At 44.4% G+C, this 21,268-nt stretch overlaps 1 protein-coding gene across 1 annotated transcript; it reads left to right on the top strand.

Annotated features, from left to right (window-relative positions):
- The first annotated feature begins 1,831 nt into the window (after positions 1–1,831).
- On the top strand, positions 1,832–19,716 carry LOC114590592 (E3 ubiquitin/ISG15 ligase TRIM25-like). The gene is made up of 6 exons (XM_028716840.2): positions 1,832–2,416; positions 5,170–5,265; positions 7,430–7,663; positions 10,311–10,473; positions 12,542–12,604; positions 19,092–19,716. The coding sequence occupies exons 1-6, from the start codon at positions 1,832–1,834 to the stop codon at positions 19,628–19,630; spliced, it is 1,680 nt and encodes a 559-aa protein (XP_028572673.2). The 3' UTR covers positions 19,631–19,716.
- The last annotated feature ends 1,552 nt before the right edge of the window (positions 19,717–21,268 follow it).

Genomic DNA, 21,268 nt, shown 5'->3' on the forward strand with positions numbered 1-21,268 from the left:
GTGAACAAATGCCGGCCTCCTTGGCCTGAAAGCAAGTTGAGCACCGCAACCCCATAGTTGCCTTTGACTGGACTTAACCATCCAGGGGTCCTTTACCATTTTTTAATTAAACAGATAATATACTTGAGGACAAGATGCTGAACGAAATTGTTCTGGTGACGCAATGCAAAATGTTGAAATTGTTATGCAGTCTTCCTGAGAGAGAGCCAAGTGTATCTCATCAAAAATAGAGACTGTTTTCTTTCATTTTTTAAAAAAAATACATTTTTCTGTTTCTGGGAAATATCTGACCAGTATTTAGACTAAATTAAGAGGACAGAGGGAAGAATTGCCTCAAAGTGCCTGGTTTCCATTCAATGTGGTCTTCCCTCTTCGTGTCAGTTCTCTGAGGTGCCTATAGCCTACCTCCCCTTGCAAGAGCTTTCAAGAGTGGTCTTTTTAATGTTTGACTTGGACCTGATTGTGCAATGACATCATAACCAGAGTGCTCAGCTCCCCCCTCCCTTGTAGTTTGAACTGTGATGTCACATAGCAAATTCAGACCCCATGAAAGACTGTAAACTGACAGGAAATCAATATGAGTTGCTGTTTTGGACCAAGAAAAGAACAACGTAAAACCTTTAGCCACTGGAGCTAGATGAGGGATCTGTTAGTAGGTAGAACAGTTGCTATTAGCACCTACGGGTTGCTAATTTTTGCCAGATGGTACTTAATGTTAGAGAGTGCCACAATTGACTTTGTATCACAGCTGAACAGGTGAGTGTGGGAAATGAGTTTCACTGATAAAAATCCATCTGTTTGTAGATTTATAGGGTCACAAAGGTAGGGATGGAAGGAACAGAAATAATCTAGCCAAGACTCCTGTATGGAGTGTGCTCTTTCCACATAGTTTTAACCCAGATTATCCCAGATTTGCAGTTTAGTAGTGCTGCAGAGAGCTTGCTGGGGAGACCATGCATAACAAGGAACTAAAAAATAACTTTAACAAGGTTTTAATAACAAAACAAAAACTCCTTTTACACTAAAGATAACAACAACAAACATGACCCAACCACCAACCCATCCCCCCAGGGTAATGAGGGAGCTAGGTGCTGCTCCTTTTATACTATGCCCAAATGCTGACACAGCTTTATTAACACAACCTAGCAGCACCTGCTATGTTTCACAGCTGTAAGACTGGGTCTCGTTATTTGCCCTGGCCCTTAAAGACATACACAACTTGTAAAACAATAAAGAACCTTCACATTTTACATTCAACACTTCTGGGGGGGGGGGGTTTGTGCTACAACACAAAATCCAAAAGTTGTGTCTACTGTTCCTGCAGGATTCACTGTGCCAGTCTTGCCTCCTCCTTAGACTAGCTCTCTCCTGAGTATGACTGAATGATGCAGTCTCACCCATTGAAGTGGTAACAGGTTTAACCATCTGCAAAGAACACTACCTATTGCATCTCAACATGAGGAAGCCATTGTCTTTTAACAGGGATTACAACCGCCAATTACCGGTAATTGGTTGTAGTAACTAAGTAAAGAAAAGTTTGAGCAACTAAAACCTTGCCCACAGTCAATTTGGCAAGACATTTAAACATTTTGTTTACTTTTAGTGCCCTCTGCGATATCTTCAAAGACACACTTTTTTCTTCTAAAATGTTATTTTCTTAGCTCTATGCAAATGTGCATGTTTAACCAGTCAATTAAAAACCATTTGTTTCAACTACTGTGTGTTTTTTTTAATAATAAAAAAAAAACAGGTGGCAGCCCAGCTTTTCCTAGGGTTTTGTGCAACAACTACAAGCACTGGCTGAGTCTCAGCCAAAAAAGAAAGTGTTATTATGAAGAAAGCTAGCTTGCTTTTCCTCGAGGACAACATTGTGTGTCCGATATGCCTCGAGGTCTTCAGAGACCCCGTCACCACAGCCTGCGGACACAACTTCTGCATGGACTGTTTGCAGGATTACTGGGACCACCAAGCCCTGGTCGGGGATTGCCCCTACTGCCCTCAGTGTCGCGAGCCTTTCAGTTCGAGGCCTCAACTGCGCAAAAACACAACCCTGGGAGAAATCGCCACGAGGTTCGCACGGGAAGAAGCCCAAGGGTCAAGGAAGCTGGCAGGCCAGAGGGAGGTTTTGTGTGACTTCTGCTCCCCCAGGAAGATGAAGGCTGTCAAGTCCTGCCTGCAATGCATGGCTTCCTTGTGCGAAAACCACATCCGTTCCCACTATGAAGACAATGCCTTCAGGAACCATCAGCTGATAAAACCTCTCAATGACCTGAAGGCTAATATGTGCTTGAAACATCACAGACTGCTGGAGCTGTTCTGCAGAATCGAAGGGAAATTCATCTGCCACATCTGTGTTCGGGAAGAGCACAAGAATCATGACGCCATCACTCTGAAGGACGACAGGAGCAAGAAAGAAGTGAGTATCACGCCATCCTTTAAGGTCATCAGTTAGTTTTCCTGGCATGCAACCTTCAGAAGAGGACAACTGGTGCTAGGTCAGTACTATAGCCCCTTCTCCTAAACGATTCCTATCAACATCTTTTGGAGATTGTGCGTGTGGCTTCCTTCACCCCTCTTGGTTGGCAACTGGGGGAGGGGAGGCAGCGTCACTTCCCACTGGGTCAGATTGGGATTTCAATAGCACAGACCATCTCCCATTTTACCCTATTTCTCTTATTTCTATTCTTCACCACTGTTCTTTCCATTGGTAGGCACTAGAGATGGGACGGCCCAGGAAAAGAAAATTCTTAACAATTCAGAGGGAGAACTTGCTTTCCTCCCAAAGCCTTTTGTTTCCCCCCCCCCCCCAAGGACAAAAATTGGAATATGACATGTGAAAAGGTACAGAAGCTTGTTTAAACTTGGGTAAATCCTCAGTTTTTAGAACTCCAGGATAAATAGGACAAATATAGAGAAGCAGAAACTGATAGTATTAGCTAAAAAATGAGACTGATAAAAATGTATATAGTATCAATTTAGTCGTAGTTCCCACCTATCTCTCTTTCTCTCTCTGTTGGGTTTTTTGTTTGTGTGTGGGTTTTTTTTGGGGGGGTGGAAAATGAGAGATTTACAGTGGTACCTTGATCTGTGTATCTGAAGAAGTGTGCATGCACACGAAAGCTCATACCAAGAACTAACTTAGTTGGTCTTTAAGGTGCTACTGGAAGGAATTTTTTTTAGTGGTACCTTGAGTTACAGACGCTTCAGGTTACAGACTCCGCTAACCCAGAAATAGTACCTCGGGTTCAGAACTTTGCTTCAGGATGAGAACAGAAATCGCACGGCAGCAGCGGAAGGCCCCATTAGCTAAAGTGGTACCTCAGGTTAAGAACCGTTTCAGGTTAAGAACGGACCTCCAGAATGAATTAAGTTCTTAACCTGAGGTATCACTGTATATCTGTTTGACACTGTTGAGGACTAGAGGAGATATAATAATTTTCAGAATGCATATATTTTTTTCTATAACAATGATGGTTTATCCTGTTTTTATTGTTTTTTGCCTATTCATAACTTGGAAAACGAAAGAGATGATGTGCTTTAATGTTACTGACATGTTAATGTGTTGCTTGCTACAATGTGCCCTATGACATAGGGTGGGATATAACTTTTAAATATAAATAAATAATAAAATGATGAGCCCAAGTGTGTGTGTGTGTGTGTGTATATATATGTATATATGTGTATATATATATATGTAGAACCTGGTGAACTATACATTAGACATATTAGCTATGAGGTTAAAATGCTGTCTGTATTTGTGATATATGGCTTGTACTTGTATGTACTTTTCTTTCACAGCCTTTATTTCTTCTAAAAGGAGAAATAGTCACATTAGGGGTGATTTTTTTTCAAGCACGCTATCAGCAGAAGATGAGTGAGCCCATCAACCTGCCATTGCAACAAAAGCAGTGAACCAGTTCATACTGACACCAAGATTGTTATGCCTTGTTTTATTTTGAGTTTGCTTGCCCTTGAGATTGTGCAATTTGGACAAAGTTGGTTAGAAGCTGAACAAAAGGGTTCAGCTGAGGACAGCACCCTATCCAGTTACACCCAGTTTCATAAAAAGAAAACTGAGATAATAACCTCCCTGCCTATTAAGATAATCAGGTGAGGCTTTTCTACATGCCCCACATGATTAATCCCCATTATTGGGCAGAGTGAGGTGACTAGCAGATACTAGAGGCTGTGGATCCTTCTCCTGAGTCTCCTAGTCATTCCCTTCTGTCGAAGGGCACAGTTCTGTGTGCCATGTAGTTTGTCCCGGACCCCTGCTGCCCTCAGGTGTGGGGGGGTCATGCTATCCCATCAGTACTATTGAAGTAAAATTCGACTGCCATCCAGTCAGCTTCTCTGGAGGACATCATCTTATCCTTTGCCTCAGGTAGTCCTAAGTCTCAAACCAGCCCTGTTGTCCCAAAATCATTGGAGGTAGTTTGCAATGGAAACTCCCTCACCTTGGAGGCTTCATTATTTCCCATGCTTCAGGTGTTTTGTTCGAGGGTTGCTTTTTTTTATTTTACCAGACAACTAGCATGGAATTGTCAAGGCTTCTTGGCACTGCTTAATGGTGTATTGTTCTGCTGTTCCATATTGTTAGGTGTCAACTGCAAAGGGGATTCAGACATTTAAGCTGGCATATTTTACCTGAGATTTCCCTGCTATTCCAGCTCATGCAACAAATAATCTCTAGGAGACTTGACCGTGGTTTATTGCACCGGTAGCGCTAAATGTTTTTTTTAAAAAAATATGTTTTTATGGTTATTGCTGTTTTTCCTTTTGTTCTCCCTGTGAACGATGCCATGGCCTTTGGCTAGCGTAATAAAGTTTATGAATGAATATTGTTAGGTTTTGTATAAGGTATTAATATCAGAATTTTAATTTTTTTTTATTATTGTAAGCTGCATTGAAGACATTTTGCGTCAAAAAGCAGTTTGTGAATAAAAAATAGTCTTCCTGAATAATTCCAGTGGCTGTTAATCTAGTCCAGTCCTTTGTAATGTGAGTCCAAACAGGATCTCTTCTATAAAACTGGAAAACACATCCCACTCATCTGATTATTTTTTTTAAATTGAGCATTGATTATTTATGCTCCACTTTTAAAAGAGGTGTATGTGAAGTCGTCATCCCCAGGCTGCTGCTTCCATGTTCTAATTCTTTCTTTCCCAGGTCGAAGTCAGGAGAGTACAAGCCAACGTGGAAAACCAAGTCTTGATGGTGGCAGTGGACAGTCAGCAACACAGGGGCAGAGTGAACTACCTTGCGGTGAGAAAAGCTTCTGAGGGAAGGGACCGAATCCATGGCACATCACACAGATCCAGGGGCACTTACTGCCACTCAGTATTGTACCATTCCTCATGTGGGCATGTATTTGCATGTACAGTGGTACCTCAGGTTACAGACACTTCAGGTTACAGACTCCGCTAACCTAGAAATAGTACCTCAGGTTAAGAACTTTGCTTCAGGATGAGAACAGAAATCGTGCGGCGGCAGCGGGAAGCCCTATTAGCTAAAGTGGTATCTCAGGTTAAGAACAGTTTCAGCTTAACAACAGACCTCCAGAACGAATTAAGTTCTTAACCCGAGGTACCACTGTACTGAAGTCAAGTGGTTGACACTTCTTTAGATCTGGAGGTCAAGGTTTTGCCTAGCCACCCTGAAAGACCCCTTGCAAATGCCAGATTTCTCTGCTATTCCATGGAACATCCCAGGTCATGTTTGGCTCCCATTCTGTTCTTCTGGCTGACTGAGAGTCATATACACTATACAGTGGTACCTCGGGTTACATACGCTTCAGGTTACAGACTCCGCTAACCCAGAAATATTACCTCGGGTTAAGAACTTTGCTTCAGGATGAGAACAGAAATCGTGGTCCGGCAGCGCGGCAGCAGCAGGAGGCCCGATTAGCTAAAGTGGTGTTTCAGGTTAAGAACAGTTTCAGGTTAAGTACGGACCTCCGGAACGAATTAAGTACTTAACCCGAGGTACCACTGTATACTAATAGCAAACTCATCATCTGAGTATGAACTCTTATGTAGCCAAAGTGGTAACATTCATGCATAGGAATGAGCTATCAGCAGGCTCAGGGCTTGCAGATGTACAAAACAATGTGTTTTGGGGGACACCTGCTTTAGATCACAAACTGCATGGTTTGAAGACCTAACAACATTGTTGCTTCAAGGAACTGCTGTGCGGTTGAGGCTGATGGTCCCACAAGCGACATGTTGCTGTTTCTTTTCTTTTTTAGAAAATATGTCCAGCTTTTATTGTGAAGGACTATTTGATAAATAAAGCCGCTAAACAGCGCTGAAAGGGACCACAATGCAATACATACAGACATCCCAGCACAAACAGGAATAGGGTTTCCTGTGGTTGGTGAGCTCTGCTTTCTTCTCACTACCTCTCCTCAAATTACACACGTAGGCCCTCCAGACTGAAAGCTGATTCCCTTTGCTTCCTCTCCCTCTTCACCACCACATTTCAGGTGGACAATCCTCTTTCAAAGGAGAAAATGAAAAGAAAAGAAAGCACAACAAGCAAGTTAGCCTGCTTCTTTGGTGCCTTATTTTCTTTTATCGAAAGCAGGACTCTCTCTTAACTTGAAAGGGTGCTCTGAGGAGGAAGACAAAGCTGGGAGCATGAAGCCAATTAGCAGTATGCGCACAGTACTTTTGCTAGAAACCAGCAGAACCAATTGCTCCTTATATATTTATGGTTCCATAGCAGCTTTGCCACTTTAAAAATGCGTGTCTGCACCTACCCTGAGAATTTCACAAAGGAGTATTAAATGAACACATAAGAAGGAGAGCCCTAGTGAATCAGGTCCAAGGTCCACCTAATCCAACATTCAACAGTGGCCAAACAAACGCTAAGGGGAATCCACAAGCAGGACATGATGGCAATAGGACTCTCCCACATGCAATCCCCAGTCACTAGGTGAAATATCCTCCGAGTCGAGAGTGCATTTCATGCTCTTTATTCAGCTCATAGTGGTGAGGAGGAATGGAAGTTCCCCCAGAATGTATGCTTTATATACATTATTTACACAATGGGCCCCACGTGATTGGCTAATTCCAGGATTCACCTGTAAGCCAATCAGGTTGCGGATTCACTTTCACCTGGAGCTGGATTGGGTGGCTCCTGTGGATCAATCAGACTGCTGCATTCTGAATCCTATTGCTCTAGGACCAATCAGACTGCTGCCTTTTGGATCCTATTCAACTCAGTACATAACACTAGGATTCACAGGCATCACGGCAATACATAGCCATCATGACTAGCAGCCATCAGTAGCCTTATCTTCCATGGATTTCTCTAATCCACTTTTAAAGCTGCCCAAGTCAACGCTACGTCGTGTGGTAGCAACTTCCATACTTTAAACAATGGTAGGTGAAAATGTGATGTGCTTGGCATTGTCTTTCCCTTTCAGAAAGTAGTGAAGACGGCCCGAGACGAAGTGAATAGGGCCTTTGCCGAGGCGATGAAAGAGCTCAAGCGACTGCAGAACAAGGTGATGGACTTTATAGATGAAGAAGAAAGATCGGCCTTAGTTGGAATGGGGAATTCCATTCAGCACAGTCAAGAGCAGCTGATTGATCTCCAGAAGCAGAATTACTGGCTGAGAGGTCTCATGGAAGACCCAAGTGACCATCAGTTTCTGCAGGTAGAGTCCACACTGTAATTGGAGCAGAGTCAAGACCAGGGAATCATAGAACTGTAGAGTTGGGACCCTGAGGGCCGTCTAGTCCAACCTCCAGTAATGCAGGAATCTCATCTAAAGCATCAATGACAGATGGCCATTCAGCCTTCAGTGAAGGAGTGTCTACCACCTCCCAAAGCAGTTTAACAGCTCTTACTGTCAGAAAGTTCTTCCTGATGTTTAGTGGACTTGAATCCATTGGTTTGAGTCCACAGCCAGTGTGGTGTAGTGGTTAAGAGCGGTAGTCTCGTAATCTGGGGAACCGGGTTCGCGTCTCCGCTCCTCCACATGCAGCTGCTGGGTGACCTTGGGCTAGTCACACTTCTTTGAAGTCTCTCAGCCCCACTCACCTCACAGAGTGTTTGTTGTGGGAGAGGAAGGGAAAGGAGAATGTTAGCCGCTTTGAAGGGAGTGAAAGGCGGGATATCAAATCCAAACTCTTCTCTTCTTCTACCTTCTGGAGCAGGATAAAAAAGCTTGCTCTGTCTTCCATGTGACAGCCCTTTAGATATTTGAGGATAGCTTTCATATCTCCTCTCCGTCTTCTCATTTCCAGGCTAAACATACCCAGCTCCCTCAACTGTTCCTCATAAGGTTTGGTTTTCAGACCCTTGATCATCTTGGTCACTCTCCTCTGCATGTATTCTAGCTTTGTCAATATCCTTTTTAAATTGTGGTGCCCAGAATTTGACACAGTATCCCAGGTATGGTCTGACCAAGGCAGAATAGAGTAGGCAATCTTCCCCAGCCATGTGTCCACCAGATATTTTAGACTACAACTCCCATCAGCCCCAGACAACATGCTGAGCAACCTGATTCTTCTCAGGCATCTCTTAACCCTTTCTGACCTCTTTTGTCCTTTGAATGGTCTGTGCTTCCTACCGTTGTTGCTACTGCCCCACCCATTATTAGCATGAAAGAAAGAGGGTGACTCGGTTAAGGAGTGTACTGTGCTGGGTGAAATTCCTCTACCACATATTCCTCTTTACTCCGCTGGGAAGTGTGCCAGTACCAAGCGCAAGAGAGTAAGCAAAGGACATTTATTTTCACAAGGCTAGACCTGGTGCCAGCTTCCATCACCTGCTTATTATTAGATTGTGCTTGTTATGTGTTTACAAAATTCTTCCCTGATGCCAGCAGCAGGTCATGTAGCCCCAGTGGATTGGGCAGCAGCTGCCCATCTGAGGCAAGAGACTCCCAACTTCTTATACACTGCCGCTCATAAACGTTTTCACAGGATCACCTGCCTTGATTCTAAAATCTCCAGTGCGGAACAGCAACAAAAACTCCTCTTTTTGCTAAAAACATGCCCAAAGAGTGCGACTTTATTTTTCGTTTGATCAAGTGTTTCTCTAAGCCGCTAGAGAAATGCAAATAATAAAACAGAGTCGTAAACTGAACACCATGTTATGTGAGCAAATGACCTCTGTACCATTTAAGCCACACAAATGGAATGTAGCGGGAGGAATGGGCCTGTTTGCATAGAGGTGGCATTTAGCCTATAAGGCCGTATTTGGCCCATAGCAAAAGAGCAATAAAGCGTTCAGTGATATTCCAGTAGCATTATTATATCCTCGTCATGTGTGAGTGTTTGTGCGATCCTTTGAACTGAAGGTAAAGATCTTGGCACTACCCTCCCTTCCCATTTTATCCTCTCAACAACCTTATGAGGTAGGTTAGGTCTTGAGGGACAGTAACTTGGCCCAAAGTCACTCAGGGAGCTTCATGACTGAGTGGGGCTTTGAGACTGAGTCTCTTAGGTCTTCGTCCAGCACTCTAAACATGAAGCCACACTAGCTCTTATAACATTTCTAACTTTCCTTTCTTCTGTTGTGAAGGCAGAATCAGTTTGGTCTCCCAGGCATGCACTGCTCAGACTTGCAGCTGCTTCGTTTGAACATAGTTACAGTACCATGTGCCTTCAGGCCATCATGCCCTGATAGTTATAACCAATTATCCATGTTCCCTTGGATAATTAAAAAGGGGAAAGGTTGTTAACGGGTTGTTGTTTTTTAAAGAACACTTTCTCAAATATCTCTGGTATTTTCACCACGAAATTCAAAAACCTGATACATTCAAAGCATTAAATAGTCTCCTGCCATGGCTTGCTGTGATGATGCCACTTCTGGGCAGAGGGGGAAAGTTGTAGATTCTTCTTCACTGGAGGCACTTTAACAGATTTGTGTTTTGCACTGTACATATCCAGCCTTGAGCAAAGGATGAATTCTGAGGTCCCTTCCAACTAGTCACTGTAGAAACAGAATGCTAGAATAGATTGCATGGCCAGCCTGAAAAATATTGGCGCCTGAGGTAAACCATAAAATGGCACAAACACCCTGCCAGGGAAGAAAGGGTGAGTGAAGATCTACACCAGGAACAAGAGGGGTGAATGAAGATCTACACTGGGATCTGCTACCCCTGTGGATCCTGCCGCCTGAGGCAGTCTCTTCATCTTGCCTCATGGGTGGGCCGGCCCTGGATTCTATACACGTAGTCAGAAAGCCTGCATGCAAACCAAGATGGTTCCATTTCTGTGATGAGGACATCAAAATTCTCCCAAAAATGTTTCAGTGAGTTTCAATCTTTTGTTAAAATCTATTTGTTCCCACAGGACTTCCCAAAAATAAGAGTAATGTCGGGTTGCACAGAAGCTTTGATTGGACTGAAGTGTGAGGAGCCCACCAGTTTCGTAGCACTTAAACAGACCTTGAGTGACTTGAAATCCCAAGTGTCCATGTTCGGACTCTGTTTCATCAACAAAGCCCTTCAAAAAGGTGAGTTAGCTCCACATAGATGCTACAGCTAGAAAGATGCATTCATGGGCTCAAATAACTCTTCAACACATGGTGCTGTAGATTTTTTTAATTTTACAATATTTTTGTTTCATTTAAGAAAGAACATATGCTTCAATGGCATGCAGTAATATAGAAAGACAATACAACTGAATGAAAATTAAAATTAATCATATGCTCACACAAAAAATACAAATTTGGGTCTTTTCACTCACAATCCTTGGAAAAAGCTGGATCTATGTACACATTAACGTGCACATTAACAATCTGATGTATGCATAGCCTCTCAGTCCCTTTGTTTCACATTAAGACTCAGAAACCCTTCAGAATGATGCAGCCACATATAAAACACTTGAAATCAAATGCATTGCTCCTTTAACATACCTACAAATAAAATGAGTTTGCGTTGTGGTGTGACCAGGAGAGGGCTTAGGGTCACGATGGATAGCTTTCTGAAAATGTTGATCCAATGTGCTGAAGTTATGCAAAAAGCAAATTCTAAACTAGGGATTGCAATGAAATGGACTGAAATCTCTTCCTCTCCGTGTAGATCCAGATGCATATAGTTGTAAAATAAACTATATAGCTTAAAGAGCCCTTAAAAATAGATTATTATAAGGTAAAGGTACCCCTGCCCGTACGGGCCAGTCTTGACAGACTCTAGGGTTGTGCGCCCATCTCACTCAAGAGGCTGGGGGCCAGCGCTGTCCGGAGACACTTCCGGGTCACGTGGCCAGCATGACAAAGCTGCATCTGGCGAGCCAGAGCCGCACACAGAAACGCCGTTTACCTTCCCGCTGGTAAGCGGTCCCTATTTATAGACCTTTAAAAATAAACAAATTGCATTCTTCTGTTAAATCTAACAAAACTAAGAAGCATATTTACCTGGATAGAACCAAACACAAATTAAACAGTGTCTTCTGCATGTGCTGTGGCAAAAATTAGGATTAGACAAATTCATGGAAGATAAGGCTTTGAGTGGCTGTTAGTCACTGAGGGCAAGTTACCAGCAGCAAGAGAGAGTTGCTTCACTCATGTCATGCTTGTGGGCTTTCCATTAGCATCTGGTTAGTCACTGTAGAAACAGAATGCTAGAATAGATAGCTTAGCAAGGCTCTTCTTCTGTCACATCATGGGGTATTTGGGGGGGAGGGGACCGACCAGGCTTTGGGCTATTTGAGAGTGTCGAAGTTGTACACTGGGTGAGCAGAACCCAGTGTTCTGGTTACCTTTTAATGGACAAGATGTGGTGACTGTAGAAGAATGAGGAGAGAGACCCCAAAGAGGACTCATTTTATTTTGCTGTGGTGCAGCACCCCCAGTTCTCACAAGCCCATGATGATCTCCTGGTCTTCCACATGGCAGACGTGGGGGAATTATTAGTTCTGCCTTTTGGGGGTATAGTTTGCGGCCAGAAGCAGCTCATTGGGTGAGGCGCAGCCATTCAGCTAGCTTCACAGCAGGTGGGTCACTGCTGCCAACATAGAAGGTGGCTGGGAGTGGGGCTAGCATAGTGCTAACAATGATCCGCCTGCCGGGAAGTTAGCACAGAGGCTCTGCCCCACCCAGCAAGCCGCTTCTCCTTGATGCCCTGTGAGTTTTGCAACAAAACACCACACTAACTTCAAATGTAGGAAGCTCCTATAAGACTCTATCCCTTTGGTATGGATCAAGTTATTCAGGTCTTTAATTTCCCAGCCAATTATACTTGTGTCTAGGATGATTCCCGTAAATGCTGCTGGATTAATAAGGATCAGCAACCGCTTGTTGGAACAATATTTTTGTTAGTGTCTGGTGTGCCAAAGAACTGTTGTTGCTTTGCTAAAGTAGATTAAAAAGGTTGTGTTTCTGGAAGGACGAAAACAGGGAATTTTGCAAGATAATGCAGATCAAATAAGTCTCTTACATGAGGGTTAAAAATAAGCTCAAAAATCTGTGTAGTCCACAGCCCTGAGGGCAAGATCTCAAATTTCTGTTTACATGGCACCCTGCACAGGCTATGCACACACACACACACACACAAATAACTCCAGGACCTTTTGTCTTTCAGGGATCACAATGGTGCCTTATGAAGTGATACCAGCTCCCACGGATCGGAAAAGTCTCAGAAAGTGTAGGTGTTGCAATTCCATTTGACTTCTCATTGCTTTCCTTTGGAGTGCTTTAAAATTTAGCCTGTGCACACAGTACCATTTTATCTGGTGCCAATGTACTCCTATCACTGGTATGTGAAGCAGAGTCCTTGTGACGTTTGCCACAAACCATCTGTATCCTGAGGTTTCTTGAGAAATACTGTTACTTGAGTTGTTTTCCCTCAAGCCAGCTTCCATCACATTTGAGAAAACAAGCCGTGATTAAGCCCAGAGGTGTATACATCTGGGACAGCCACTGCCAGGGCTTTTTTTTATCAGTCAAAACTTGCCAGAACTCAGTTCCAGCACCTCTCAGGTGGGCACCATTGCCATTTTAAGAGAACGATGGAGGTGTTCATCATGAGTTCAGTCAATTGGCCTAACTTGTTCATTGTGACTGACCTGGTACTAGCAGCAGTAGCTTAAATTGGATTTTGCATATTTGTAAGGTAAATATAATAGCCACATTAGCAATATAAGATAGAGGCCAAAGTCTTCTTATTTATTCAGTTCATTTATTTATAAACCACATATTATTTCGCAAAGCGGTATGCAAGCTCAAAACCATACCATACAACAATACAGAGGTGAAAGTCGGTGAACAAATAAAACACCACATCGTGGCTGGAGTCACGCATCTGAACAGAAGGACCTCCTTTGTGGAGATTCGTCACTGGCATAATCCTGGCTCTTGGATTTGCAAAACACTTCAAGTTGGGGAACTTAAAAAAAAAATTCAGCCATTTCACTTCAAGAACTGAAATTTTTTCAAAGCAATTGTAGAAGATATCCAAAGAACACTATTTCACAGGGCTGCTGCAAGATTTTCTGTTTCATGTCTTTAACAGCCAAAGCATAAGAGGTTTGACTTTTCCTATCACTTCATCTCTATTCTGGGAAGTTGCAGAAATCTTGGATTTCTTGTCCTTCCAGAGGAAGAAAACTTGGAGTAAGTGGTTGCTTATGGGTGTGCCCAGATGCTTACTCACTGTTTGCTTTATCATAATCTTCCTATTTTGTCCAAGGAGTTAATCCACATCTTATCCGATGCCCCAGTCTATTGAATACCGATTTATAACCCTGACATTTATTGATGTTCAGCATTCTAGAAGGAATAATTTAGCAGAATACGGCAAGGTTAAATACCAATTCCTGAAGTGACCAGCTTTCTCCATTAACCCCTTCTTTCTTGCTACTTAATGCTAGGGCTGCATTTCCTCAACTCAACTAACACAACACAAACTCTCCCTCAAACACTCTCCCATTGGGTAATAGTCCATGCTAGCCATACTTACAGCAGACCTGTAGCAAAAGCCCATTAATGTCAGGACTCATCCGCTTGTCTCATGCCTGCCTCCCATATACAGGCACAAACACAGAATTGGGGGGGGGGGGGCGGAGAGAGAGAGGAATGGATGCATGGAGAGAACTCTTCCTTTTTTGCCCTCCACCTTCACTCACACACAGAGAGACACAGGTATCATTGCCTAGGCATCTTTTACAAAATACTGACCGTGTGTTGTATGCTGTGGTCACTTGGATTCCAGGAAAAGTCTGGAGGAGAGTTTGAGGAGTTAGTTTGGTTCCCAGTGTGTTTTCTGCAAGGTTAGAAAGTCTCAGAGGAGACCCCTACCTGCCCTAACTGACCTCCCATCCTGTTTCTGTCTCTGGTCATCTGCACTAGGACTGACCAAATCTGGAAACAAGATGAGAGATCCTTAGAATTCAGCACTTTTCCTAAAATCATAGAGTTGTAGAGTTGCAAGGAACCCTGAGGGTCATCTAGTACAGTGGTACCTTGGGTTACATACGCTTCAGGTTACATACGCTTCAGGTTACAGACTCCGCTAACCCAGAAATAGTACCTCGGGTTCAGAACTTTGCTTCAGGATGAGAACAGAAATCGTGCTCCAGTGGTGTGGCAGCAGCGGGAGGCCCCATTAGCTAAAGTGGTGCTTCAGGTTAAGAACAGTTTCAGGTTAAGAACGGACCTCCGGAATGAATTTAGTTCTTAACCTGAGGTACCACAGTAGTCCAACCCCCAAGTGATGCTACGTTCTCTAAGCATTTCATATAATAGATTATCTCAGTTGTTGTTTAGTTGTTTAGTCGTGACCGACTCTTCGTGACCCCATGGACCAGAGCACGCCACATACTCCTGTCTTCCACTGCCTCCCGCAGTTTGGTCAGACTCATGTTTGTAGCTTCGAGAATGCTGTCCAACCATCTCGTCCTCTGTCGTCTCCTTCTCTTTGTGCCCTCAATCTTTCCCAACATCAGGGTCTTTTCCAGGGAGTCTTCTCTTCTCATGAGGTGGCCAAAGTATTGGAGCCTCAGCTTCACGATCTGTCTTTCCAGTGAGTACTCAGGGCTGATTTCCTTAAGAATGGATACGTTTGATCTTCTTGCAGTCCATGGGACTCTCAAGAGTCTCCTCCAGCACCATAATTCAAAAGCATCAATTCTTTGGCGATCAGCCTTCTTTATGGTCCAGCTCTCACTTCCATACATCACTACTGGGAAAACCATGGCTTTAACTATACGGACCTTTGTTGATAAGGTGATGTCTCTGCTTTTTATCTCAGTTAGGCCATTATTATTATTATTATTATTATTATTATTATTATTATTATTATTCCCATATGGTAGATGGGAGGCAGAAATCCTCCATACAAATTCCCACTTCTTACATAAAATATTAGAACACTGCTTTGAGGAGCCATGCAGAAAATGCTGGACCCAGAATCTCCCAGCACCGTCTCTGAAAAAGTCCAGTCCTAGCTGAATAGGAAAGGTCAATGTCAGCACCAATCTGTTAAGACTTGCATTAAACCAAATACCAGTCTGTGCTTGCTAGCTGGACACTCGCCAGTAAAAATAATCACCCGTCATAAAGTTTTGTGTGTTTTGGTTGCCCTAGTTAGCAAGGGGAGCAGAACCGCAGTTATCATCCTTTAACTGAGAGCTAGCAAGAAAGTGACAGCATCAGGTGACTGCCGCAAGCAGGTGAAAGGCACAGTGTCCTTTGCTGAGGCTGGAGGTGCTTGTGGCTTCCAGCCACTGAGTATGAATAGCAAACCTCAGCCTTTTGTAATCTTCACTGAGAGCCAGTGTGGTGTAGTGGTTAAGAGCGGTAGTCTCATAATCTGGGGAACCAGGTTCGCTTCCCCGCTCCTCCACATGCAGCTGCTGGGTGACCTTGGGCTGGTCACACTTCTTTGAAGTCTCTCAGCCCCACTCACCTCACAGAGTGTTTGTTGTGGGGGAGGAAGGGAAAGGAGAATGTTAGCCGCTTTGAGACTCCTGAAGGGGAGTGAAAGGTGGGATATCAAATCCAAACTCCTCCTCTTCTTCTTCTTTACTGAACCCTAGTAATGTTGCAGGCAGTATATGGGAGTCTAACCATAGCGTCTTCCTGTTGGTATGCTAACAGTGCACCCATGCTTGGTGCCAAACTTTGTGCCCAGGGCCTTGATTCAGCCTTGACAATGTGCCCACCCACCCAACACCTACCACAACCAGGGCAGGACCCAGATCTGGTTGTGGCAACGGTGCCTGCCGTATGCTTTCTCTGCTGCTGCCGCCACATTGGTGACGGCACCACTTGTCACCCTCTGCCGGGGCGGGGGCGGGCTCAAGACATGTTTTAGTGGTGGATGAGTGGTGGCACTTTTTAACAGGAACTGAGCTTGTCTCCCATCCATGACGGTCACCGCCATCTTAAGCTACCCAAACTGCAATGTCCCAGCTGAAAGTTCCTACCCCTAGACATATCCAGACTACAGATCTATGAAATAAATACATTTCATATATCTATGGGCAGAATATTACAGTTTGGGTAACTTAAAACAGTAATACAGTGGTACAGTACCTCAGGGTACATACGCTTCAGATTACAGACTCCGTTAACCCAGAAATAGTGCTTCAGGTTAAGAACTTTGCTTCAGGATGAGAACAGAAATGGTGCTCCAGCAGCGCAGCGGCAGCAGGAGGCCCCATTAGCGAAAGTGGTGCTTCAGGTTAAGAACAGTTTCAGGTTAAGTACGGACGTCCGGAACGAATTAAGTACTTAACCTGAGGTACCACTGTATATAGTGGTGCAAATGGCAATGTGCCTGGGTTGAGCCAGTGTGGGCCCTTCCAAGCTCCTGGGACCCTCAGCCAGGGCTCAGCTTGGCCGGCCACTGGTGCTGGACCCACCCATCCCAACAGCTTCCAAGGCCCAGGACATTTTCTTAACTGAGGTAAAGGACAAGATGTTTCTCCTCCCCGCATTCCACACACATAAGCTGACCAGATGGGCAAGTTAATCTTACAGCACCCTTCACTGCACCTGAGCAAAGCAGAGCAACATGACATGGGTTCAGGAGAATCAGCCGGGGTGTTCCTGCCACTGCTCCCACACCCATCCAAGCCCTCACTGCCTGAAGGGGATGTCCCGCTCTGGCTAATGCTAAGGCCTGCTCTGACTGAAGGTGAAGCTCTAGCGGCTTGTGCTTTGCCAGGGGGGATCCAAACACACTATCCTGATTCCAGCATAGCAGTACTATGAGGGGAGAAGCTGCACAGCCAAATTTCTCCCTCTGGTAAAGAGGAGCACTATCCCAGGTGAAATCTGACAGTTCTGCCAACCCCGTAAGAATGATTTAGTCTTTTTGAAAAGGCTAGGGATATAAGAAGCAGCAACTTTAAACTGTCCCCCAAGCAAATTTCAAACGAAAGAATTCCTGAAGGCTGCCAGCAAACACTGTTTGTTCTTCCACACAAAATAGCTGTGGAAGGGCTGGCTGCCAAGCAGTTCTCAGACCCTGTTCAAGGTCTTGTTACTAACATATAAAGCCCTGAACAACTTGGGATCAGGTTATCTGAAAGACCTATAAGAACAGTTAGATAATCTGAGGGAATTTTACTCTCAAAACCACACCTTATAGAATACCACAGAACGGTTACCTGGAAACAGGTATTTTCCACCATTGTCCCTACATGCTAAGGAATGTCCTCCTCTCTGCCAAATGTGAAGGACCATCCATTGGTTGTGTCAGGTGTCATTTAGGGGCATTATCTTTTTGCCCAGGCTATTCCTGACCTATTAGATGGGACCCTGTTATTGCATCTTTTTTTAAATACCGTTTTACTGATTTTTATGTTTTATCTCTGTTTTTATGATACAGTACTGTTTTATTGTTTTTATTGTGTATTTTTTTAAATGGCTTAAGAGTTTCAAAATATTAACTGGTTCAGAAATGCTTTAAGTGTGTGTGTGTGTGTGTGTGTGTGTGTGTGTGTGTAAGGTAAAGGTACCCCTGCCCGTACGGGCCAGTCTTGACAGACTCTAGGGTTGTGCGCCCATCTCACTCAAGAGGCCGGGGGCCAGTGCTGTCCGCAGACATTTCCGGGTCACGTGGCCAGCGTGACATTGCTGCTCTGGCGAGCCAGAGCCGCACACGGAAACGCTGTTTACCTTCCCGCTAGTAAGCGGTCCCTATTTATCTACTTGCACCCGGGGGTGCTTTCGAACTGCTAGGTTGGCAGGCGCTGGGACCGAGCAGCGGGAGCGCACCCCGCCGCGGGGATTCGAACCGCCGACCTTTCGATCGGCAAGCCCTAGGCGCTGAGGCTTTTACCCACAGCACCACCCGCGTCCGTGTGTGTGTGTGTGTGTGTGTGTATATATATATATATATAGCTGCAGAATAAATTGGACATTAATGTGGTCCATCAGAGTCAAACAATTTCTTCCTACCATATTGTTTCCTTTCTCCTTTCTTCAAAAATTGTTGTGGCTGGACATGGGATGTTGGCAATACAAGTATGTCCTGAAGCCAAGGCTGCTTCAGCCTCAGGATTTAATTAATACTGAAATTTGGGGATGGGAGGGAATTTCCATTCAGAAACTGTGAGGCTTCACTTTTCCATACTTTGGTGGACTGGCTTGTTTTCTTATTTCCACCTGGGTAGCTTTACTAACATCTTCCATCAGTAGTCAGATACAGGTACCTGTCACATGGATCACTTTGCTTGCTGCTGTTTTCTGTTTGTCGTGCATATAAATACTGTAAAGAGCTGGTGGGGTGTAGTGAACAGAGCATTAGACATGAACTAGGGGAAAACCTGGTTTCAAATTCCCTCACTGTCATGGAAGTTTCTCAATGAGTTTATTACCATTTGGAGCAAAGCTCTACTGCTACTACGCTGAGCTCCTTGGGGAAAGACTCATAACATATGTGTTAAACAAAAATTTCCAGATTGTTTCGTAGGGTGGTTAATGGATGGGACTACATGTGGGAGAATTCATGGAGGTCCTTGCCTTGGGCAAGAGGCTGGAGTAAGTTTATATTCTGATCACCTCTAGCATCAGTGACTCTATGATTTTGGAAGATGTCCAGTCTTGGTCTGCCCACCCTTGCCCACCTTCCTGGAGTGGCTTCTTTTGACATTTCACCCCTTGTTTTGCCTCCCACGAAACAGATTACTGCCTGCTGAATTTTGATGCTAGCACTGCCAACGAAGAACTCTTCCTGTTTAAGGAGACCCACTCGGTGCTGAACATGGGAATCTTGTTGGAGAACTACTCAAAACCCAGCCAAGGATTCAACCACTGGCCACAGCTCTTGTGCACCCGCAGCCTATGCGAGGGCTGCCATTACTGGGAGGCTGAGATTTCAAACGCATGGCTATGTTTGGGAGTCACCTACAGTTACAAGCATAGAACTGAGAAAGCTTGCATGTTGTACCTGCTTGGCAGGAATAGCAATTCATGGTGCTTGGAGTGGGACTCACTGAAGTACTCTGTCTGGCACAACAATATTCAGACTGTGGTGCATGGCAGCTACTATAAGACAATTGGAGTCTTACTAAACTATGCTGCTGGCTCCCTGACTTTCTATGGCATCACCAACACCATGAACCTCATCTACCGTTTCCTCACCATATTCACCGAACCTCTTTACCCGGCTGCTATGGTAAGCAGCGGGGCCTCTATTACTTTGAAACAGCACCCAGACTAGAGAGGCCACAAAAAATATCCCTCTTTAAAGGCCAGGGAAGGCTTTGCTGTAGCTGATAAAATAAACTTCTATCTCATTACTGCTAAGGTGGGATTCATTTTTCTTTTTCCGGTCACGTGGCTATAAACAGAAAGCAAATGATACACATAAATGTGTTTTTCTGTAAGAGAAAAGGATCATTTGGAGCAGGGAGGGAAGCCGGTTATGTTACTGGTTCCTTCCTACTTTTTCGTTCTCTTCTTTCTGCCTCTTTTAAATTTTTAACCCATGGTGTTTCTATGGCTGGCGCTTGCTGTGTTTATTTGCATACCTGCTCACGTCCTCAGTCTGAAATGAAACAGAATGCCTCTCCTACTATTCCTTTCCCTAAATATGCTGTCCCCAAAGCCTCTCTACATGGCCCTTGCTGTGGAGTTGCTTCATAGCCAAGGAAGGGCAATTCTGCACATCTCCAGAAGCATCTTTCCCTTTCAGCATGTTTACAGAGGGGAAATCCCAGTTAATGTGCAACGGCATAGGAAATTTCACGGGGAGGGGCTAGCACCTGAAACGTGTCCATTGGACCCAACTCAAAGGCAGCACTGTTTGCACTTTCATGAGCCACAGGCATTCCAGGATCCTCTGTGTGAATGCTGTGCATTCAGGAGTAAGCCATCATAGGCAGAGCCGAAAGCAAAACAATTTGCCTTGAGAGTTGATCCCCACCATGTCTTGGATTCAACCTCCGTTTTGAAAAATAAAATAAAATCAGGGTGCAGTGTCACAACTGAGGCACTATCGAAATGCTCACAAGTTCAACCCAACATGTCAAAAATCACTGGGAAAGGATCATTCATGATCACTGCACCAGACAATATCGCTTGCTTCCTTTCCAGCTTCCCTCAACCCACTGCTGCTTAAAAAAACAACCCCGAGTTAATTGTTTTACAGCTACACTCACACATGATCTCATTCTCATGAACTGCAGTATGATTATTTGCAGATACCCAATCTGCCGCCCGCTCCAAGTCAGTGGCTCTCTTGAAAGGCCTGTCTGTGCCTCTGCAGAATAATCCTCTGCAAAGCATTGTTCTGAAGAGGCACAGGTGTCTTTCGAACTCTTGGGGACTGGGTGTCCAGCCGGTCCCTTGAGTAGCTGGATTAACTTAACAAGTCATTACAACCACCTGACAGGCTCTTTCAAGTTACAGTTTAAGATCTTTTGATTGTTAATTATCCCTTGCTGGCAGCAGTTGCCAGCAATTCGCCTCGGATGACAGCCTTGGCTGCATCCCAGTGTCTCCATGGCTGCATCTAAAGACACTCACTCCCAAGGCACTCGCAGTGCTACAAAGCAACCCTCAAGTTCACAGCCTTGTTTTCAAGGGTGTAGTCTTCTGGTGCTCAGAAAAAAAAAAACATTTGTTCACTTCGTTCTGCGTTCACATTTGATGGGTGAGCACTCTTTCTTTGGCTGTTTTCCAAGCAGCATTGCAGAATGAGGTTTTGGAGTTCCCTCTTACCCTGGGCTCCTGAGTGCTTCACAGCAGAAAACTCTACTATTAGCATTTTACGCCTGTGAGAGACCCCTGAGATCATTATGCAGCACACAATGCACACAATGAGACATAAGAATGGCTGCACATAACCTAAACAGGC

Source organism: Podarcis muralis, chromosome 2, assembly GCF_964188315.1.
Source record: "Podarcis muralis chromosome 2, rPodMur119.hap1.1, whole genome shotgun sequence".
In the NCBI taxonomy this organism is placed as follows: Eukaryota; Metazoa; Chordata; class Lepidosauria; order Squamata; family Lacertidae; genus Podarcis; species Podarcis muralis.

Excerpts from the sequence above, each read along its gene's own strand:
- LOC114590592 (XM_028716840.2), top strand. The coding sequence starts at position 1,832 with ATGAAGAAAGCTAGCTTGCTTTTCCTCGAGGACAACATTGTGTGTCCG. Across the intron at positions 2,417-5,169 it reads ACGACAGGAGCAAGAAAGAA|GTCGAAGTCAGGAGAGTACA; the intron begins GTGAGTATCACG and ends TTTCTTTCCCAG. Across the intron at positions 12,605-19,091 it reads TCGGAAAAGTCTCAGAAAGT|ATTACTGCCTGCTGAATTTT; the intron begins GTAGGTGTTGCA and ends CCCACGAAACAG.